Source organism: Somniosus microcephalus, chromosome 13 (genome assembly GCF_052327205.1).
Source record: "Somniosus microcephalus isolate GS21.2 chromosome 13, FLI_Smic_1.0, whole genome shotgun sequence".
Taxonomy (NCBI): domain Eukaryota; kingdom Metazoa; phylum Chordata; class Chondrichthyes; order Squaliformes; family Somniosidae; genus Somniosus; species Somniosus microcephalus.
The window spans coordinates 159868016-159889336 of record NC_140999.1 but is presented as its reverse complement, the minus strand read 5'-3'; the positions used below and the strand labels follow the sequence as shown (position 1 = coordinate 159889336).

Here is a 21321-nt window from a genome sequence, read left to right as displayed (position 1 = left end):
GTCAATCTGGCTGGCTTCCCACGGGTGCAGGGCGTCATCAACTGCACGCATGTCGCCATCAGGGCACCCCATCAGCACTCAGTGGTATTTGTCAACCGCAAGGGCTTCCCCTCCCTTAACGTGCAGTTGGTGTGCAACCATAGGAAGAGCATCATGCATGTGTGCGCCAAGTTCCCTTACATCCAGCGCTAGTCCACTGCCCCTCAGCTGTTCAATCCACCAACCCAACTTTCCGGATGGCTCCTTGGAGACAAGGGCTATCCCCTGAAGATGTGTAGAATGACACCATTGAGGAGGCCATCAAACGAGTCTGAGGCGTGCTACAATCAAAGCCACATTTCCACCAGAAGCCTCATAGAGCAAACAATAGGGTTGCTCAAAATGCGCTTCAGATGCCTGGACAGATGTGGCTCTACAGTACGCACCAGCCAGGGTCTCGAGAATCATCGTTGTCTGCTATGCCCTGCACATCGCACTGCAGCGAGGATTAGCGCTGCATGAGGAACAAGGTGCAGAGCACACAGCCTCTTCAGAGGAGGAGGAGGAGGAGGACGAGCAGAATGAGGTTCCAGATGAGGAATACCTGGAGGATGCAGCTGACACATTGCAACCAGCACGTGAGCACATTGCTGCCCGTGATGCCAGGGATGGCCTAATCAATGCCAGATTCACCTACATTTATGCAGCACAGACATGTGGCTGCCACATGCACATGAAGGTTGCCATGACCACACTTCAACACCATAGAGCATCTCTACAATAATCTGTGCATTCCTTACACTGTCACCACCATTGCTGATCTTAAAAGGCACCCTCACCCCTCACTATGCCACTTCAAATTCAAACATTGGGGGCAAGGTATTGACTTGGATAGAGAACTGGTTGGCGGACAGAAAGCAAAGAGTTGGAATAAACGGGTCGTTTTCCGAGTGGCAGGCAGTGACTAGTGGGGTACCGCAAGGATCGGTCCTAGGACCCCAGCTGTTCACAATATATATTAATGATCTGGATGAGGGAATTGGATGTAATATCTCCAAATTTGCAGACGACACAAAGCTGGGTGGGAGGGTGAGGAGGATGTCGTGAAACTCCAGTACGATTTGGACAGGTTGGGTGATTGGGCAGAAACATGGCAAATGCACTATAATGTGGATAAATGTGAGGTTACCCACTTTGGTGGCAAAAACAGGAAGGCAGATTATTATTTGAATGGCAATAGATTGGGAGAAGGGGAAGTGCAAAGAGACCTGGGTGTTATTGTGCACCAGTCGCTGAAGGGAAGCATGCAGGTGCAGCAGGCGGTTAAGAAGGCAAATGGTATGTTGGCCTTCGTAGCGAGAGGGTTCGGGTACAAGAACAAGGATGTCTTGCTGCAGTTGTACAGGGCCTTGGTGAGACCGCACCTTGAGTATTGTGTGCAGTTTTGGTCACCTTACCTGAGGAAGGACGTTCTTGCCATGGAGGGAGTGCAGCGAAGATTCACCAGGCTGATACCTGGGATGGCAGGAATGACGTACGAGGAGAGATTGTGTCGATTGGGCTTATACTCACTGGAGTTTAGAAGATTGAGAGGGAATCTCATCGAAACCTATAAAATTCTGTCAGGTCTGGACAGACTAGATGCAGAAAGGATGTTTCTGATGGCCGGGGAGTCCAGAACCAGGGGTCATAGTCTAAGGATAAGGAGTAAGCCATTTAGGACTGAAATGAGGAGGAATTTCTTCACCCAGAGAGTGGTGAACCTGTGGAATTCTCTGCCACAGAGGTTGGTGGAGGCCAGTTCATTAAATATATTCAAGAAAGAGTTGGATATATTTCTTGAGGCTAAAGGGATCAAGGGATATGGGGAGAAGGCAGGGACAGGGTACTGAATTTGGATGATCAGCCATGATCTCATTGAATGGCGGAGCAGGCTCGAAGGGCCGAATGGCCTACGCCTGCTCCTATCTTCTATGTTTCTATGTAAGATTACTACAACAAAATAAAAGAACAGAAACTTAACATTGATTTATAGCAAAACACCCAAGTGACTACCCTTATGGCTTTGTGGGAGCTTTCTTTTACACGTGCTTCTACGTGGTGCTACCCCTGCGGCTTCTGCAGATGTAGAGGCAGCCTCCTCACTTCCCTGCTGTGCCTGCTTAGTCGCCTTTGGTGGTCGTCCTCTGGGTTTTAGAGCCTGTGAGGGCCCTGCCAAAGTCTGCTCCTCCTGCGGCTGTGCAGGGGCAGACTTGGCCATCACTGTTCGGGGAGGCATCTGGGGCTCTGACCGAGGTGTTGGCAAGGGGATGGCAGTTTGAGTGCTTGGAGAGGAGCCCCCACTTCCATGTCCCCTCCTGCCATCATCCCTCTCATGGGCCACCCACACTTCTTTGCTAGCAAGTAGCTGGAGAGCACCTTGCTGCACATCAGTGGGACCATGAGGACCCATGTCTGTACTGACATTCCTCATAACAAGGTCATCCATGAACCTCTGGTTTCTCTCCTCGATAGATGCCTATCTATCTTCCATAGCTGACCATCTATTTGGAAGTGTTACCATATTCTCCTGAGTCTGACGATTTATGTCCTCCATGGAGGTTGCCATCCTTTCCATGGCGGTACCTACATTTGCCAGTGCGTGCGCCATATTTGAGATGGACTCCTCCATTCTCTGCACACTCACAGTCACCGTGGTTGCAAACCCAGTCAGAGACTCCTGCACTTGTTCCTGAAGCTCCAGGACCGCTCTCTTTCTGGATGGCCCCCGAGGCTCAGCGTCTACATGCAGCTGAGCAGAGCTAGGAGACTCCTGTGGCCTCTGACGAGGACTCTACACTGCTGTCCCTGTCTCCACCATCTGCTCTTACTCACTTGTGAGCTGTGATACACCAGGTGACAACACTACTCTATCTTGCATAGTACCCACCGAGGTGTGCGTCACTGCGCTGGTGCTGGGTGCGCTCATTTCTGCTGACGCTGCTCCTTCAGAGGCAGGAGCATCCTCTGAGGAGTCCTCCTGCTCTTCCTCCTGGACAGTAGGGAGCGGAGCTCTTGATGGTCCTGTGAGAGAGTAAAGACATGAGTTAGACATGTGATATGTAGATTGGAGACAGATCCCATTGTGCACATGATGAGCATTCAATTTCTATTGACATCAGATCCCATATGAGTCACTCATGAATGCCAAATAAGGTGGATGGAAAATTATTCTGTTACCAGGTTGTTCTACTGAACCCCTCTCTCCGTCCCCCATTTCAAGCTGGTCAACTGCTCCTGCAATGTCGAGAGCTGCCTCCTCAGCGTGGGTGAGCTAAGCCAATGATGGTGGTGCTCCTCCTTTTCTCTCCCTCTCCCTCTTATTGTGGACTCTCTTTTCCTGCAATGAGGGAAAGAAGTGCAGTTTTAGTGAGAGTGATGGAATGTGTAAAGAATGAATAGGATAGATGTTTAGAGGGAGACTATGATGGAGTGAGGTGCCAATACCAAGTTTCCTCCTTTTCAGTTGTTAGTTGTTGTCATTGCATAACATTGAGTGCGATTGTGAGGGGTGCATAGTAAGATGGGGATATGATTCTGTACATAGGGAGAGAGGGACGGGTGATGGTGCAAGGGATATTGGGGTGAGTTAGGATGTGCAGGAGTAGGGTTGGCAATGAGAGTGTTGGGGATGTGATGAGTGACACAGCAGAATGAAGGTAAGTGTGCTTTTATACTCACTTTTCCTGAACGCAGGAGATCATTGAACCTCTTCCTACATTGGACCCAGGTGTGAGTAACCGCACACCTTGCATTCACCTCCTCAGCTATTTGCAGCCAGGCTGCCTTCATCTGCTGAGGAGGTTTCCTTCTTCCATCCCCAGGGAATAGAACCTCCCTGCGTCCTCTTACTCCCTCCACAAGAATATGGAGGGAGTCATCGTTGAAGTGTGGAGCAGCCTTTGGTCTCTGCAGTCATAATTCAAAGCACCAGCACTCAGGACCATCAAAACTGAAGTGAGAGCAAATGGGGACATGGCCCCCTTAAATACACCGGCTGCAAACGCGTCATCAGAGGAGCTCAGCAGACCCGTACCTTGTGATTAGGTCGGGTAAGGTGCACGGCGGGCTTAACAAGCCCAATCAACGGAAAATTGTTTGCGCAGTGCGGCTGGAGCGGGACCGGAACCCGCCAACTGCCTCTCCTGTTGCAAACCTGCCTCTGCTGGGAAAATCCAGCCCTATATTTTTATAATAGGAAATAAACACATTTCAAAAGACACAAACTTTTTATATTACTGGTAGATCTCCTATAGCGTTGCTCATGGGTGCTTTGGGACATGGGCTGCGGAGTGGAGCAGGTGGGTGAGGAATAAAGCCTTTGTATTGCTGCTAAGCAGTCTGTCAGGGAATGTAACAGGGACCAGGGAGTGGAGCAATGGGACAAAGAATACAAGGCCAAATTGAAGCAAGGAAGGAATGTATTTGGTTTCCTTGTATACGGAAACTGGGAATGCCAAAGTCAAAGGTCCTAGTTGGTGGGCATATTCCTGGAGAGGAGGCCATAAGTGAAGGCATTCTTTGAGCCAAATCCAGGAGTGGAGGTATTCTTGGGATTGGGGTTGAGGCCGGGACAGAAGCTGTTAGGAGCAGCAGGTCAGTTTTTATAATCTATGATTTGTTTGCTCAATTATTATTTGTTACACGTTACAAGCCTTTGTAGCTAGTTATATTGATTTTCTGTTAAAGTTACCTCTTAAGAATTCCAATGTTCATGCTTTATTTTGTTGTATTTTTAATATATTCACAGGTTCTAATAATGGCTTGCCGGGGTTTAGTGCTGTAACTCTTTTTTCATCACTAAACAGAGTGTGGTGGGGGAACGTGGGATGGGAGTTGGCTTTGCAAACAGTGCCAGTATATTGTGAAAGGCCAGTCTTGCTGCCATTCATAAATAAAATACCAGCGTGTTATGTAATTCTTCCAAAATGTGGTGGTGGTTGAAGGCTCTTGAAGGATGTAGCCTTAATTGCATTCTGTGAGTTGTAGTCTGCTACTTGATGAAGTCTCTTCCTTTAGGAAAGCGACATGAGCTCAAATCCCAGGTACATGTAAGAGGGACAGGATTCCACTTCAGCAGCAGCCTAACACATTGCTTATTACATGGTATAATTCCCCAGTATATCTATAATACAGCAACATTATTATGTGAGACATATAATTCATTGACAACTGCTATGCAAACATTTCCTATGAGAATTCCATTGTGAAAATGTGCGCACTTGTCACAATTCCCTGTCATGCCACTAGGCCAGTTTTGTTCAATACGTTAGCCACGAGCCGCATGTGGGGAACTGGGAATCCAGATGTGGCGAATTGCATGTCTGATTAGCAGGGGCGCATTAACACATGGCCTCCAGGCCCAACCAGCGTTGTCACTAAATGGCTGCTGCCAAACCCTGGCTATGTCCCACACTTCATCTTCAGCCAGAAGTGCCGAGTGCCTCCTCCTCAGGTCCTCACCATCACAGGTGCCAGTCTTCAGCCAATTCAATTCACTCTACATGATATCAAGAAATGGCTGAGAGCACTGGCTATGGGCCCCGGCAAACATCCCGGCTGTAGTGCTGAAGACTTGTGCTCCAGAACTAAACGTGCCCCTAGCCAAGCTGTTCCAGTACAGCTACAACACTGGCATCTACAAATTGGAAAATTGTCCAGATACGTCTTGTCCACAAAAAGCAAATCTAACCTGGCCAATTACTGCCTCATCAGTCTACTCTCAATCATCAGCAAAGTGATGGAAAGGGTCGTCAACAGTGCTATCAAGCGCGCTTACTCACCTGCTCACCGATACTCAGTTTGGGTTCCGCCAGCATCACTCTGCTCCAGATCTCATTACAGCCTTGGTCCAAACATGGACAAAAGAGCTGAATTCCAGAGGTGAGGTGAGAGTGACTGCCCTTGACATCAAGGCAGCATTTGACCGAGTGTGGCATCAAGGAGCCCTAGTAAAATTGAAGTCACTGAGAATTGCGGGGGGAAACTCTACCACCATTCAGTGCGAAACTTTGGAATTCTGGCCTGAATTTTACAGACACAGCACGTTAGTGCAGCTTATAGGAACATAGGAACAGGAGTAGGCCATTCAGCCCCTCAAGCCTGTTCCGGCATTCATTGAGATCATGGCTGATCTGTGACCTAACTCTATATACTTACCTTTGCCCCATATCCCTTAATACCTTTGGTTAACAATGTATCAATCTCAGCTTTAAAGTGAACAATTGACCTAGCATCAACTGCCGTTTGCGGAAGAGAGTTCCAAGCTTCTACCACCCTTTACCTGTCTATTGTCCTCATGTTGATGTTTCCCTCTGTCTTTCTTCTTCTGTCTGTCTGTCTCTCTCTCTATCTATCTTCTCTCCCCTAACTGTTCTCTTTGCTTCTCACTGTGCTCTTCTGCTTTGCCCTTTCCCTTTCTCTTCTTTGGCATGGTGTGGCGGAGAAAGAAGTACTAATCGCCCTTTTACCTTCCCACTATCCCCTCCCCTTCCCACCAGCCACTCACTCCCATTGCTATCCTGCCTCTTTGCCTTTGAATTACCTGATCAATGCCTGCTCTTCCTCTCACTGGCTTTTAGCTTTTTTAATGGACACATTTGTGGCTCTAAAGGTGACCTTTCTTTCTGGGAATTAATTCTAAAAATTTTAATTGCATCGAGGATTAAGCACTTAACATTGTAAGTACTTAGCCCTAAAACAACCTTTCCCTTTAGTAATCCAGTCCTTACTGTCACACGTGTTAATTTTTATTCACTGATGGTAAATACACTCCATTGTGCATTTTGTGCATCTCACCAACAAATCAGAACAGAATGAAAATTCAGACTTTACATTGTCATATAGTGCCAGGAGTGCCCAGAGCTATAATTTTGCTATGAATTAATACAGGATCAAATGGTTTGTACACAACCACAGTAATTTTTTCAGTGACCACATGTGTTTGAAGTGTAAAATTATACACAGTTGAAATCTAAAAGATGTAAATGTCTTGCCATTGAATGACAGATATTGTATTATTACTAGAATACATTTAACTCTTAGAGAACATCATAATAAAAAAAATAACAAGGGTAAATTAATCTTCTAGGTATGGATTTTCCTTATTTTACACCAGAGGTGGGAAGGGCAGGACCTCTAGCTGCCGAGTCACCCCCCTCCCCTCCCCCTGTGATCTTGTCAAATTTTTCTGGGCGGGCATTAGTTAGGTATTCAATACAGGCTCTCGGCCCTATGTGGACCTTATTTTGGGAGTTTCCCACCGTGTGGGAGGGATATCCTGTGCAACTACAGTATTTTACCCACTGCAGCTGCTTAAGAGGGTGGGTCAACAACTTAAAATGGAGAAGTTGTGGAAACAAAAAGCCCTGCTTCAAATAATAGTTATGGGGAGGCGCAGGAAACAGCAGAAGACTAGCACATGTTAAACATTCAGGAAGCCTTTATCTTACTTACTGCCTAGCTCTTGCTGCCAAAAGACTTTGAATGCTTGTTTGATACAGGCATCCCTCCCAGGAGGCAGACCCAGAGATGGTGACTGAGCTACATAGGAGGTCAGACCAAGCACCACAGTTTTGCTGTCATTTACATGTGGTGGGGTGGGCAAGTGGAAGAAAATGTTTGAGGCCACTTTTAGGTGTGGGCATTTGGCAGAAGCCCTTCTCGCCCCATTTACCTTCATAATTTACCCTGAGGAGTAAATGGGCGGTCAAACTGAGGAAAGTCCTTTCCCCGGCTGCTAAATATGCAGGGGGCAGGACTAACAGATTACTCATCATTTTGATCATTTTGTCACTATATAACACAGGGGCCTAGAATTCCTTCGAAATGACTTAAGCCACTCTTGCACCTTTAAAAAAAATGTTGCGCCGGCCGGTGGCCCCTAGAGGGAAATAAATACACACTCGTTTCCTGGGCCTGCTCATTGGTGCAGACATTGGTGTAAAACTGGTGTAAGCAACTGATGTGTTACTTCAAATTGGTGGTTTGCACTGCTTGGTGAACTTTGCATGTACAGATTTTTTTGTTTTCTGCCCAGATGTCACTTCAGAAGGATTAAGTAGAGAAATCCAGATGTCATTGATCTCCCTCATTAACCTGTGAATGTCTCCCTTAACATGAAAGTTTCTCTACTTGATTAAGTTTCCCAGATGTTTTCTGTAGTCCTCAGAGGGACAGAATTATACAAAGCATCCCTTCTTTTCTTTCGTGTAATCAACAATTTTAATGCACTGTAGGGTAGTGATTACGATTGGTGTGGTTCCCATACGAAAACTTAGTCTGCTTGTATCAAATTCCTCTCTGCACTATTTTAATACAGGTATTAAGGCACAGGAATTTGGTACGAGCTCGTTAAGCATTTGCCTGTGAACAGCACCAATTACAACTTTTTCCTCCTTGGTGTGAGAAACACAAGGAATTACAGTTGCCGATTTTGGCAAACAAACACGTAACATGTTTGTTTGAAATACCTGGGGGGAATTTTAACCCCCCACGATGGGTGGGAGAGAGTCAGATGTGCAAATTTCAAAAACCTGAAACCCGACCCTAACCCGACTCGAACTCGCCCACTTCTGATTTTAAAAGAGGCGGGTTGGGGAGCAGGCAACCCGCTGCATGCATCAGATTTTAGCAGTGATGTGCCTTCAATAACTCAAAGACAAGGAGTTTAAAGGATTCAACTAAGGCTTTTAATCACTAAGAACATTGCAGCATTACAGGTCTTCCCACATCGGGCGTCTGGTAGGAATGACTCATACAGCTCTTGAGACCTTTATATGGCAAAAGACAGGGGCGTAGCCAATACACACAATAGGAACAAAAGGGGGCGGTTCACACAATACAAGCAGGTAAAACACACAGGTAAAATACATGGGCTGATGAAGGCATATATTTCATCACAAGCAGCCATTTAGATGTAATGGCTGCGGGCCGGGTTTGGGAAACCCTGCAGCTGAACAGAGGTGAGAAAGGCCAGATCCAGCAGGAAAGTGCCTTTCCAGCGCTGCTCGTGGGCCAGGAGGAGCAGGAGTGTGTCATCCCAGCCCCCCAGCCTAACCTGCTTCTCTTCCTCCCCCCACAGCCCCCTGCGATCACTTCAACCCCTGAACTATGATCTCCCCCCCAGCTCATGATCCTTTCCCCCCAGCCCACGATCCCTCCCTCCTTCCCTCTCTACTCCCCCCGGCCCACGATCCCTCCCCCCCGGCCCACGATCCCTCCCCCGGCCCACGATCCTTCCCCCCCGGCCCACGATCCCTCCCTCCTTCCCTCGCTACTCCCTCCAGCCCACGATCCCGCCCCCCCCGGCCCACGATCCCTCCTCCCGGCCCATGATCCCGCCCCCCCGGCCCACGATCCCTCCCCCCCGGCCCACGATCCCTCCCTTCCTTCCCTCTCTACTCCCTCCAGCCCACGATCCCGCCCCCCCGGCCCACGATCCCTCCCTCCTTCCCTCTCTACTCCCGGCTGCGGCCATCCATCGCAGGCCGTCCCTCTCAATCTGGCCGGGTGCTGACCAGGAAACGGAGAAAATCAAATCAAATGAGGTCCTGCCGTTAAGTTCAGCAGAACCTACATGTTATCTGCATTTCCAGGTTTCCAGCCTGCTACCACTCCCCACTCTCTCCACATAAGTATCGGGCCCCTATCTGTTAGGTTCTAACCTACCTGTGTTAAAATGGCAGACAGGGAACTCGCAGATGAATGTTAACCCTGCATCCACTTTTATTGCCAACAGTAGTCTTAGGATTAGACTATTGGATGGCTTTTCACGGAGAAGCATCTATTGTGTGTTCACCAGAATACTACAATGCACAGTATTTTAAACTACTTTTGTTCATTTTCAATAACTTTATTTCTTAATAATCTTTTAAACATCTGAATTCTGCATGGCCAGCAGTGTGCTCCTGGGTAAGCCAGCTGGGAGTGCAGTGCAATCTCCTAGATATTAGGTGGGAAATGGATAAGTTGGGTTCCAGCCCAGGAAGCAGGCTTCCATTGGGGCCTAGTTGGGGCAGAACCTCCATCTGCTCTCATGAAGTTGAAGGTGGCAAATGTATAGTTCTACTTGGTGCTGCAACTGGGGCCCAGGCCTGGATTCCCTGAAAACTGCCGGCACAACTATTCTTTTCAGCCCCCTTATCAAGTGGGCTGATGGGACAGCTGTTTTATAAAACAAATTTAAAAAAGTACTGCTGACCAGTGATGCTATCACCACTTTTTCCACTTCTCTGGGACGTGCCCAATAGGCACTTGCACCTGCCGTTGGCATGTAGATAACTAGAAGCACTAGCATTAGCAGGTGCCGTAGTCAGTGCTAAGGTATGTTGACAGAACATTCCTCATGACTAAATTCCATCATGTCCTCAGTACATCAAGGTGTAGTTGTTACTTAAAATTACAATATGGCAAAATACATTCAATGTTTATTTTTCACACTGTTTAAAAATATCCACATAATACAGTTTTAATTAGATAAGTGCTTCTAAGCCTAGAAATGACTGTTGGTGGTATTAGCACTGTGACGTTCCTTTGTCTGTTGTTTTAATGCAGGGATTAACCTGCTTATTTTAAATGGGTTAACAGCTTCACTAAAATAGTGGGCAAAGGAATATTATATAATCTTTTCAGTTGGTAATATCACCAATAGTAATTTCTAGGTTCAAATTCACCAATTTCTCATTGAAGGGAGTAGGGGACGGTGATTTGGTGTGGCAGTGAGGTAGCCCTACCTCTGATTCATACTTCCTTCAAGCATGGCTCTCCACTGGGAGTGCAATTCGGTGAATTAGCCTTCTAGTGTATTTAAACTCCTGTAAGGAACCAGGATCTCAAACAGATGATTTGCTGGTAGCAGGTTTGAACTCTACTGTGATTAATCTCACACCGAAGTCATTGGGGGTGATTTTGCCAGTGGGAAGCTTTTGGAGGCGGGTCTCCCACTTGTCGGGTTTCAGTCCCGCCTCCAACAACTTCTGGCCAACCCACGCTATTTTCCCTTGATTGACCTTGTTAAGTTCGCCCAGCGGGCTTAGCAGGCCAATTAAAGGAAAGCCGATTGCAGAGAACATCAACATATGACGTTTCATCTGTCAAAATTTTTTGACAGATGAATTGTCATCGTTTGACAGCTCTGTGAAGCTGTCAAACAGTGACATTCTCTGTAGTTTCTTTCTTTAACAGAAATGAGATGGTCGTTGCATCTGAGAATGCAACGGCCATCTGTCATCTCCAATGCGGAGGTCTGAGGCTCTCCGCATACACATCGACTGAAGCCTGCAGGAAGAAACAAAGGTAAGTACACTTTTAATAACACTTTGCACTTACCTCTACACTCTTGCACCCATCACTTACCTTCACACCACACTTTTGCACCCCCCCCACCCTGTCCCCCACAGACCCCCTATTCGCCTCGCTGAGCTGGCAGGTTTTGGAGCCTTCGGGAAGCCCGCACTTGTGAGGGCAAAATGGTGATAAGCCTATTTTCGGCCTTGTAACTATCTGTTAACAGGCAGTTAATTGGCTTTAATCCCTTCCCACCTCCAAGGAGATGGCACCCGGCGCGGGACGACTACCCGCCTCCTGGGAAGATGGCATGGAGACGGGTTGGGCACCTGCCCCCAAATTCTACCATTTTCCCGGCAGTCCCGCCTCCATACCCGCCTCCCCAGAGCTGGCAAAATCGCCCCCTTTATGACGTTTATATCAGCTTATATAAGACATCATGCTGTGGCAAGCCCACTGTTGTTCATTACTTTCTTTGGCCTGGCGGATCTAGTTCTGCGACTTGCATTTGTATGAGTTTCTTGATTGGCATTGTTAGAGTTCTCCAGAGGCTCTGTGTTCTTATTTACCGGCATCACCAACGGCAAGTCCACAGTGGGTTGTTTGGATACTAAAAGTAACCCAGTCGTCAGTGTCATGTGATGCGGATATGGCTGTAAATTTTGATGTGCGATTTCATACAATGGATTTTATATGCTTGTAAAATGTTCAGCAATCAAGTGAACTACAGTGCATCAGTAAACATAAAAGAAGTTTTGTATGGTGTTACAGATAGATGCTATAAATGTGTTTAAGCGATGTATTACATTAGTGTCAGTTTAATACAGAGCCCAACTGTTAAAATTGATTGAAAGCAAAAAGAGATCATTATTAAAAAACATTCTCGAAGTACTGAAGCATTTAGTCACATGCGGAGACTCAGGGTGGAAACTTAGGCACAAGCTGTGTCTATTGCACTGATTTAAACTAAGTATCAAGCACCAACATTCTCCTACTGTTCAAATGAACATATCCGTGGACATACAAATGAACTAATCCCACAGTAGGGGAGCCGATGGAGTGGTTTTCGAGACTAGTGCGTCTTGAGAGAATACAAATTGGGTAATTTTCAATTCTACACTCGTAAGGTGAGAACCTTGTCGACTGGAAGTGCATATCAGAAATTCTAGCGCACGCTGCCCACATGGTCAGAAAATTATGGGCTGTGCACACCTGAATTTTCAATGAGTTTCCAGCGGGTGAGGCCTCTCACCAGAAGCGTGGACTCATCGAATCATATCTACAGAGAGTGAGATGTTTTATTTTTGCTTGCATTTCTACATTCCCTTGTAAAAATATTGCCAATGGTGAACGGACCCTCCTGTGTCACGATGCAAAGGATTCTGATTTGTTTGACTTTTTGAAAATGGCTGCAATTGTCAAACAGAGATCAGAGCAGAAATAAAAACAGAAAATGCTGGAAATACTCAGCGGGTCAGGCAGCATCTGTGGAGAGAGAAACAGAGTTAATGTTTCAGGTCGATGACCCTTCGTCAGAACTGGAAAAAGCTGGAGATGGAACAGGTTTATAAGCAAGTGTGGGGCAGGGAAAGGGGGGAGGGGAGGAAAGAACAAAAGGGAAGATCTGTGATAGGATGGAAGGCAGGAGAGATTAAGAGACAAAAGGGATGATGGTGCAAGGCCAAAGGAGATGGTAATGGGACAAGTTAAGAAATAAAAGATGGCTCTAGATGAAGTGTAAATGGCAATGGCAGAATGAAAGACAGCTGCCATGTGAGAGAGAGAAAAAAATGGAAAAAGAAGGTAGGGGCAGACGTTATGGTCTGAAATTGTTGAACTCGATGTTGAGTCCAGAAGGCTGTAAAGTGCCTAAATGAAAGATGAGGTGCTGTTCCTCGAGCTTACGTTGAGCTTCATTGGAACAGTGTAAGAGGCCGAGGATGGTGAGGTCAGAGTGAGAATGGAGCGGAGAATTAAAGTGACAGGCGACTGGAAGCTCGGGGTCACCCTTACGGACTGAACGGAGGTGTTCCGCAAAGCGGTCATCCAATCTGCGTTCGGTCTCCCCAATGTAGAGGAGACCGCATCGTGAGCAGTGAATACAGTATAATATTCAGAGCACAGCAGGTTTTTATTGGTCTTACCTGTGTTGTGGTTAAAAATGGCAATACAAAGGGTGCACTTCTATAGTTTCTACTTCAGAGTGACACAAAAGCGATACTATAACTCTGGAATTGTTTAATGTGGAATAAATGTGGTTGCAAACGGTCTGTGCCATCGAACATCAAAAAGCTAATTTGACAAATGGATGTAAAATTATGTAAAATCGCAGTAGGCGAGGCTTCCCACCCAGAGTTCAGACTTTCCTACCCAGAGTTCAGACTCTTAAAATTGTCTCTCGACAGTACAGTGCATGACAACAGTCACTGCACTGCACAGTAATTTGTTGTGTGCAAAGCACATTTGGATGCTTTTGAGAGATGCGATACAGCATAATATGAATACAGGTTCTTTCTGATCTTTCTATAAACAGTGGTTGATGATGGTTTGACTCGGGTGTTTTTTTCTCTCTTTTCCTTTTAAGCTTGCTGCTTTGGAGAGACAGATCTTTGATTTCCTGGGATATCAGTGGGCCCCCATCCTAGCAAATTTCTTGCACATCATTGTTGTTATACTTGGCCTTTTTGGTACAATTCAGTACAGACCTCGGTACATTGTGGTGGTGAGTAATAACTTTTCAATTTTTCACTATCATGTTAACTCTAACCAGCCATTGTTATATAAGTAAACAGCTCGTACTGGATAATAACATGCTTGATCCTAGTGCAGTGTTCCAGTATATTAAATCATTTCTCATTCACTGCCTTAATTTGGAATTCTTACAGCAGAGGAATCATTTTCCACATTTCCACCCCAGCAGGCTGCCTTGCTTCCAGAAACACAGACTGAAAATTTGGATATGTAGGTCACATGATTTTCCAACCATGTTATTGGTTGGAAATTTTGTGTTGTGCCCATTCGCATTCCTGATGTGTGCCCTCACTGGACAAGCTTCCATTCTTTTGCACCCCTTGCCTCCATAACAGTGGTTAACTCTTAACTGTCCTCTGCAATGGCCTAGCCAGCCACTCAGTTGTATCAAACCAGGGCAACTAGGGATGGGCAATAAACGCCGGCCTTGTCAGTAACGCCCAAATCCCGTGAATGAATAAGAAAAAAAGCACCAGCTAACCCAGCTGCCAATGGTGCCACACAACTCCTTACAGCATTCCCAGACCCACAGATCCCACTTCCCAAAACTTACAGACCCTGACACCGTCTTTGCAATGCTCCCAGTCTGCAAGACCAGCCCAACAGCACTTTTATGACCCTCTCTCCTGTTATTGCCAGATTCCCAAAATGCCATTCCTAGTGCTGCAACGACCGAAGCTCTGCTTCTAGTATTCCCAACCCAGCTTGGCTATTCCCACTTGCGACACTCCCTTGATGTAATCCCAGACCCCAGGACCACCATCCAATCATCCAGAATGCCACTTCCAGTGTTACTCTCCCATTTTTCAAAGATTGCAGAACCCCCCCCCACCACTTCCTTACCCCACAGCCTCTCTCCTATTGCTATGAGACCCCCAAAACATGACTCCCAGTACTCTCAACACAACATCTCCCTCCCATCATTCCCTCCCTTGAGGCATCAGTCCCAGACAGCATGAGCTTCCCCCTAGTACTCTAAAATCCCATGAATGCCCACCCACTACTCAGCCACAATTACATTTCCCACTACTTCCATACCCGACACCCCCTTCCCCCTCCCCAATGCTCTCAGGCCCCAAAACCCTTGTTCTCAGTGCTTCCCAACAACAAAAGCTTCTCTGTAATATTAGAATGTCCAAACACCCACCTCATACTACTTTTATACTCCAAGGATTCCCTCTTCTATCACATTGCATGCTACACACAAACTTCCACCTCCAGTGCTGCCACATTTCATGAACCAACAAAACCTCCCTACCCCTTCCACCTCCCCTTCCACCTCTTCTTCCCCTACCCATCCCCCTCATTTTCGCCCTTCCCTTCCCCGCACCTTCTCCCCCTCTCCTCCTCCCCTCTCCCTCTCCCCCTCCCCTCTCCCACTCCATTCCACTCTCCCCATCCCGTCCCCTCCCCTCTCCCCCTCCCCTCCCCTCTCTCCCTCCCCTCTCCCCCTCCCCTCTCCCACTCCACTCCACTCTCTCCCTCTCTCCCTCCCTTCCCCTCTCTCCCTCCTCTGCCCTCTCCCCTCCCCTCTCCACTCTCTCCCTCCCCCCTCCCACTCCATTCCACTCTCCCCATCCCCTGCCCCTCCCCCTCACCTCCCCTTTCCTCCTCCCCTCCCCTCTCCCCCTTCCCTCTCCTACTCCACTCCACTCTTTCCCTCTCTCCCTCCCCTCCCCTCCCCTCTCTCCCTCCCCTCTCCCCCTCCCCTCCCCTCTCCCCTCCCACTCCACTCTCCCTCTCTCCCTCCCCTCCCCTCTCCACTCCACTCTCTCCCTCCCTCCCCTCCCCTCTCCCCCTCCACTCCCTCCCTCTCTCCCTCCCTCTCTCCCCTCTCCCACTCCACTCCACTCTCTCCCCCTCCCCTCTTCCCCACCCCTCCACTCCCTCCCTCTCTCCCTCCCCTCTCCCCCTCCCACTCCACTCCACTCACCCTCTCTCCCTTCCCTCCCCTCTCTCCCTCCCCTCCCCTCTTTCCCTCTCTCCCTCCCCTCTCCCCCTCCCACTCCACTCCACTCTCTCCTTCTCTCCCTCCCCTCTTTCCCTCCAGCTGAAGGTAAGCATGCAGGTGCAGCAGGCGGTTAAGAAGGCAAATGGTATGTCGGCCTTTGTAGCGAGAGGGTTCGAGTACAGGAACAAGGATGTCTTGCTGCAGTTGTACAGGGCCTTGGTGAGACCACACCTTGAGTATTGTGTGCAGTTTTGGTCACCATATCTGAGGAAGGATGTTCTTGCCGTGGAGGGAGTGCAGCAAAGATTCACCAGACTGATACATGGGATGGCAGGAATGACGTATGAGGAGAGATTGGGTCGATTGGGCTTATACTCGCTGGAGTTTAGAAGAATGAGAGGGGATCTCATTGAAACTTATAAAATTCTAACAGGACTAGACAGACTAGATGCAGGAAGGATGTTCCTGATGGCGGGGGAGTCCAGAACCCAGAGAGTGGTGAGCCTGTGGAATTCTCTACCACAGAAGGCAGTTGAGGCCAATTCATTAAATATATTCAAGGAGGAGTTAGATATATTTCTTAAGGCTAAAGGGGTCAAGGGATATGGGGAGAAGGCAGGGACAGGGTACTGAGTTTGGATGATCAGCCATGATCTCATCGAATGACGGAGCAGGCTCGAGGGGCCGAATGGCCTACTTCTGCTCCTATCTTCTATGTTTCTATTTTAGCAGCTACACAGCACAACCATGCTGCAGACCCCAGACTACCCATAATCAAAGTGAAGGAATGACCAGCAAATATAATGGAAAAAAGATGGAGGACCACATCTAATTTTCTTATTCTTATACTTTAATAAAACAGAGGAACAAGAGAAATATCCGGAAAATAAAACTACCAACGTTGTTCTATTATTAAGAAACCAAGGTGCTAGGGCCCAGGACCCTATTGCAGGACGTTGCTAAGCCTGAAATGAGAAAGGCTACAGATTGCAGTTGGTGTACTATTCAGGGTTTAACTGTGAGTTACTAAGGCTTTTTGAGAGAATTCCCATCTGTCTCTTAATCCTAGTTCTGCTGTTTTTAGCTGCAATCTCCTAATGGACAGGCTAATGGTGCATCAGAAATAATGATTGTGCAGAGCAACAGTTAAACGGTTTAAGCAGGCCAGGGATTTTCTGGACCATTTACCTGTTGCATGGACAGTGAGAAAGGGCTGGAGGTTCTTGCTCATAAAGCAAGTGACAGAGGAGCACTAAAGGAATCCCTGTTGTAGTGAACTTCTTGGCCTAGAAATTCGGTGGGCTGCGCCACCAGTTAGCGCCTAAAGAGGGCACTCAGTGGCTTTAGCGCCACTGGCCGCGCCTCCCGCGATATTTAGCTGGGGTGCTAATGGCGGTGTTAACCTGTTGCGCTGCGCTGCCTCCGATGACATCATTGGTGTGCGCAGCGCCCCGCTACCGCCCCGATCTCGATATTTGGCAGCGACCGCCTCTGTAGCGCCGTTCGCAAATGGCGCCCGGTTCACGGGGCTTTCCTGTGGCGGCAGTGGCGCAAATTAAGGTGGAGGTGCGGGGTGGCCCTTTTTTCCGGCGGCCGCCTGCCAGCACCTCCGTTCCCGGCCTCCTGATCGCCCCCCGCGGCATTGCCGGCTGTTTTCCGAGAGCTCGGCACTTCTCCTCGGTGCCGGGCTCTTTTGCCGGCACTCGCGATCTCCGATTGCGCTGGTGCAGGCCCCTCCCCCTTAAGAATGGGAGGAAGGCCTGCAGTACCGCAGCGCGCCGTGCCGCGGCGTGTGGTGCTGCGGCACGTTGCGCTGCGATATTCAGTTTCAGCGCCCTAAGAGGGACGCGGAGCGCCTCGAGCCTCGCCCCGTGTCCCTCTTGGGGCGCTCAAGCTGAATTTCCGGCGGTCGCTGCTGCTCCAAACGCTGCGCTAAATCCGGCGCCCAGGCGAGCTTGGCACCCCGTTTGCGGCTCCACCCAATTTCTCCCCTTTTCTCACATAAACTGTGCATCCCATATTTTTACAACCCTTTATTTGAAGAAACCTTTTCTGCATTCATAGAATCATATCATAAGATCATAGAATATTACAGCCCAGAAGGAGGCTATTCGGCCCATCATGCATGTGCCGACTCGTTTGAAAAAGCTATCCAATTAGTCGTACTGCCCTGCTCTTTCCCTATAGCCCTGCAACTTTCTCCTCTTCAGGTATTTATCCAATTCCCTTTTGAAAGTTACCATTTAACCTGCTTCCACCACCCTTACAGGCAGTGTAAATTCACTTTTAACTGGCTTAGTTCTAATTCTGTGTCCCCTTGTTCTGGATTCCCCAAATAGATGGAAGTAATTCCCTATCTACTCGGTCAGTTCCCTTCATTATTTTAAACACTGCAATCAGACCACCGCTTAACCTCAGCTCTAGGAAATATAGTCCTAGTTCACCTAGTTACTCATTTTAGCCAATTCCTTTCATCCCAAATATAATCCTGATGAATTATCATCCAAGGTTCGTATATCCAAGTTAAAGTGAAATTCCCAAAGCTGAACACTCCTAAAACCTGATGTGATTATGAATGCACACTCCTAGTACACTGCTTCACCCAATGGGAGCATATCAAGAAATCATGGCCGCTCAAACCCTATACTCTTCCAGCTTAATTCAGTCGAGTGCACTTTTTTCCCCTGTTGTTTTGTCTTGTGATGTTGCTCCACAGAGAAGGGGAAAGTGCTTTGTTCTGAAATTTATTCTAAATAAATAGAATTACCAGTTTCTACCTCTACATCCAAAGATAATCCCGGAGATGAGGGGATGGACATATGAGGAGAGGTTGAGTAGATTGGGACTCTACTCATTGGAGTTCAGAAGAATGAGAGGCGATCTTATTGAAACATATAAGATTGTGAAGGGGTTGGATCGGGTGGATGCGGGGAGTATGTTCCCGATGATGGGTGAAACTAGAACTAGGGGGCATAGTCTTAGAATAAGGGGCTGCTCTTTCAAAACTGAGATGAGGAGGAACTACTTTGCTCAGAGGGTGGTAGGTCCATGGAATATGCTGCCCCAAAAAGCTGTAGAAGCTACATCATTACATAAATTTAAAACAGAAATAGACAGTTTCCTAGAAGTAAAGGGAATTAAGGGTTACGGGGAGCGAGCAGGAATTTGGACATGAGTCTAGGTTCGGATCGGTCATGGCCCTGTGGGTAGCGGAGCGGGCCCAGGGGCCGTGTAGCCTGATCCTGCTCCTATTTCATGTGTCTAATTCTGTTAGATTCAGGAGATGGTTCTGTGATAGTAGATTGGCGGTTAGGATCAGATCAGCCATGATCTTATTGAATGGCGGAGCAGGCTCGAGGGGCCGATTGGCCTACTCCTGCTCCTATTTCTTATGTTCTTATGTTCTTATGTGAGTTAGGCTTCAGGGTACGTCCCTAGTGGGAACGTAGTGCAGCAAGGAAGAGGAAATAACAAGGGGTCTCAAAGGCAGGTGAAAGAGTTTGAACTGCAGAAGTAGTGGCCTTCATAAATTTTATAAGAAATAAGAGAGACAGAGATTTATGTCTACTTGTGATTTTCTCGGGACTTTCCTTTGGGACGGTGAAGAAAGCAATAGGAAGACAATAGCCAGTTAAATACTTTTGAAGTGTCACCGTTGTAATATAGGCAAACACAGCAGTTGACACTAGTTTCTGCTCCTAATTGCTTTTCCAGTGACTCTTGCTGGAAAGTGTGCTATCGGGTGAGGATAGGATCAGACTTGGTTGTGAGGACCTGCTGACACTCACTGTCTAGGCTCACTTATGAAGAATGGCTCGGTGGTTGAAAAAGCTGTTGCCACCTATGTATTCAAGAGTCAGCACCTTCAAGCGAGGAAAGCAGACGAGGAAATTGGGAGAAATTATAGTCTTATGTCAGAATGCTGTTACCCGACTCCAGATGTATGGTTCACGATCACCTCTGATTGTCTTTGTAGACAGATGTTTTTAGACAAAGTAACATTGTTAAAGATAATACAAAAGCAAAATACTGCGGGTGCTGGAAATCTGAAATAAAAACAGAAAATGCTGGAAATACTCAGCAGGTCAGGCAGCATCTGCGGAGAGAGAAACAGAGTTAACATTTCAGGTCAATTACTTTTCATCAGAACTGCAAAAGGTTGAAGATGTAACAGGTTTTAAACAAGTATAGAGGCAGGGAAAGAGGCGAGGGAGGAAAGAACAAAAGGGAAGGTCTGTGATAGGGTGGAAGGCAGAAGAGATTAAATGAAAAAGGGATGAAGGTGCAAGGCAAAAGGGAATGGTAATAGGACAAGTAAAGAAATAAAAGATGAGTCTAGAGGAGGTGTGAATGGGACTAGCAGAATCCTCAGCAACAGCTGCTGTCTGAAAAAATGGGGCAGTGGTTAAATTTCTGAAATTGTTGAACTCAGTGCTGTAAAGTGCCTCATCGAGAGTTGAGGTGCTGTTCCTCGAGCTTGCGTTGGGCTTCATTGGAACAGTGTAGGAGGCCGAGGACGGAGTGGAAGTGGGGCAGAGAATTAAAATGACAGGTAACTGGAAGCTCGGGGTCACGCTTGTGGACTGAATGGAGGTGTTCCGTAAAGCGGTCACCCAATCTGTGTTTGGTCTCCCCAATGTAAAGGAGATCGCATCGTGAGCAGCGAATACAGTATACTAAATTGCAAGAAGTACAAGTAAATCATTGTTTCACCTGGAAGGAGTGTTTGGGTCCCTGGACGGTGGGAAGGGAGGAGGCAAAAGGGTAGGTGCTGCCTCTCCTGCGCTTGCACGGGAAGGTGCCGTGGGAAGGGGAGTGTGTGTTGGATAATTGAGAAGTGGACCAGGGTGTCGCGGAGAGAACAGTCCCTTATAGTACGACTTCGTATATTTTCTCATTAATAACAACTATGCCTCCTGCAACTTAATGGATAATTATTTACTATTATGGTGTCAGTCTTGTCTCTTGCTTCTGAGTCAGGAGGTTGTGGGTTTAAGTCCTACTCCTGAGACTTGCGGGCATAATCTAAGATGGCATTTTAGTGCAGTACTGAGGGAGTGCTGCACTGTCGGAGGTGCTGTATTTCAGTGAGGTGCTTTGGGACATGCCAAGGACATGAAAGGCGCTATATAAATGGAAGTTCTTTCTTTCTATTACATTGGCCCAGAAATTCGGGTTGGGGGCTTCCCGCGGGTGTAAGCACTTACCTTACGCGCCGGTCTTTGAGCTGTGGGCCCGCGTGGAATTCCGAACCTGGGCCTGCTCCAACTGCTGGCGTGCAGTGCTTGCGTATCCCGGGGCGCAGTTAGTTCGAT

The 21321-nt window shown here is 47.6% G+C and overlaps 1 protein-coding gene across 3 annotated transcripts in view; it reads left to right on the top strand.

The window, feature by feature from the left end:
* Positions 1-21321, top strand: part of LOC147108710 (sodium/potassium-transporting ATPase subunit beta-1-interacting protein 3-like) — a 293331-nt gene that overhangs the window by 113146 nt on the left and 158864 nt on the right. For all 3 annotated transcript variants that reach the window (XM_086005458.1, XM_086005456.1, XM_086005457.1), the window contains exon 2: positions 13889-14026. In XM_086005458.1, the coding sequence (XP_085861584.1) occupies positions 13889-14026 (138 nt within the window). The remainder of the gene's footprint in view (positions 1-13888; positions 14027-21321) is intronic.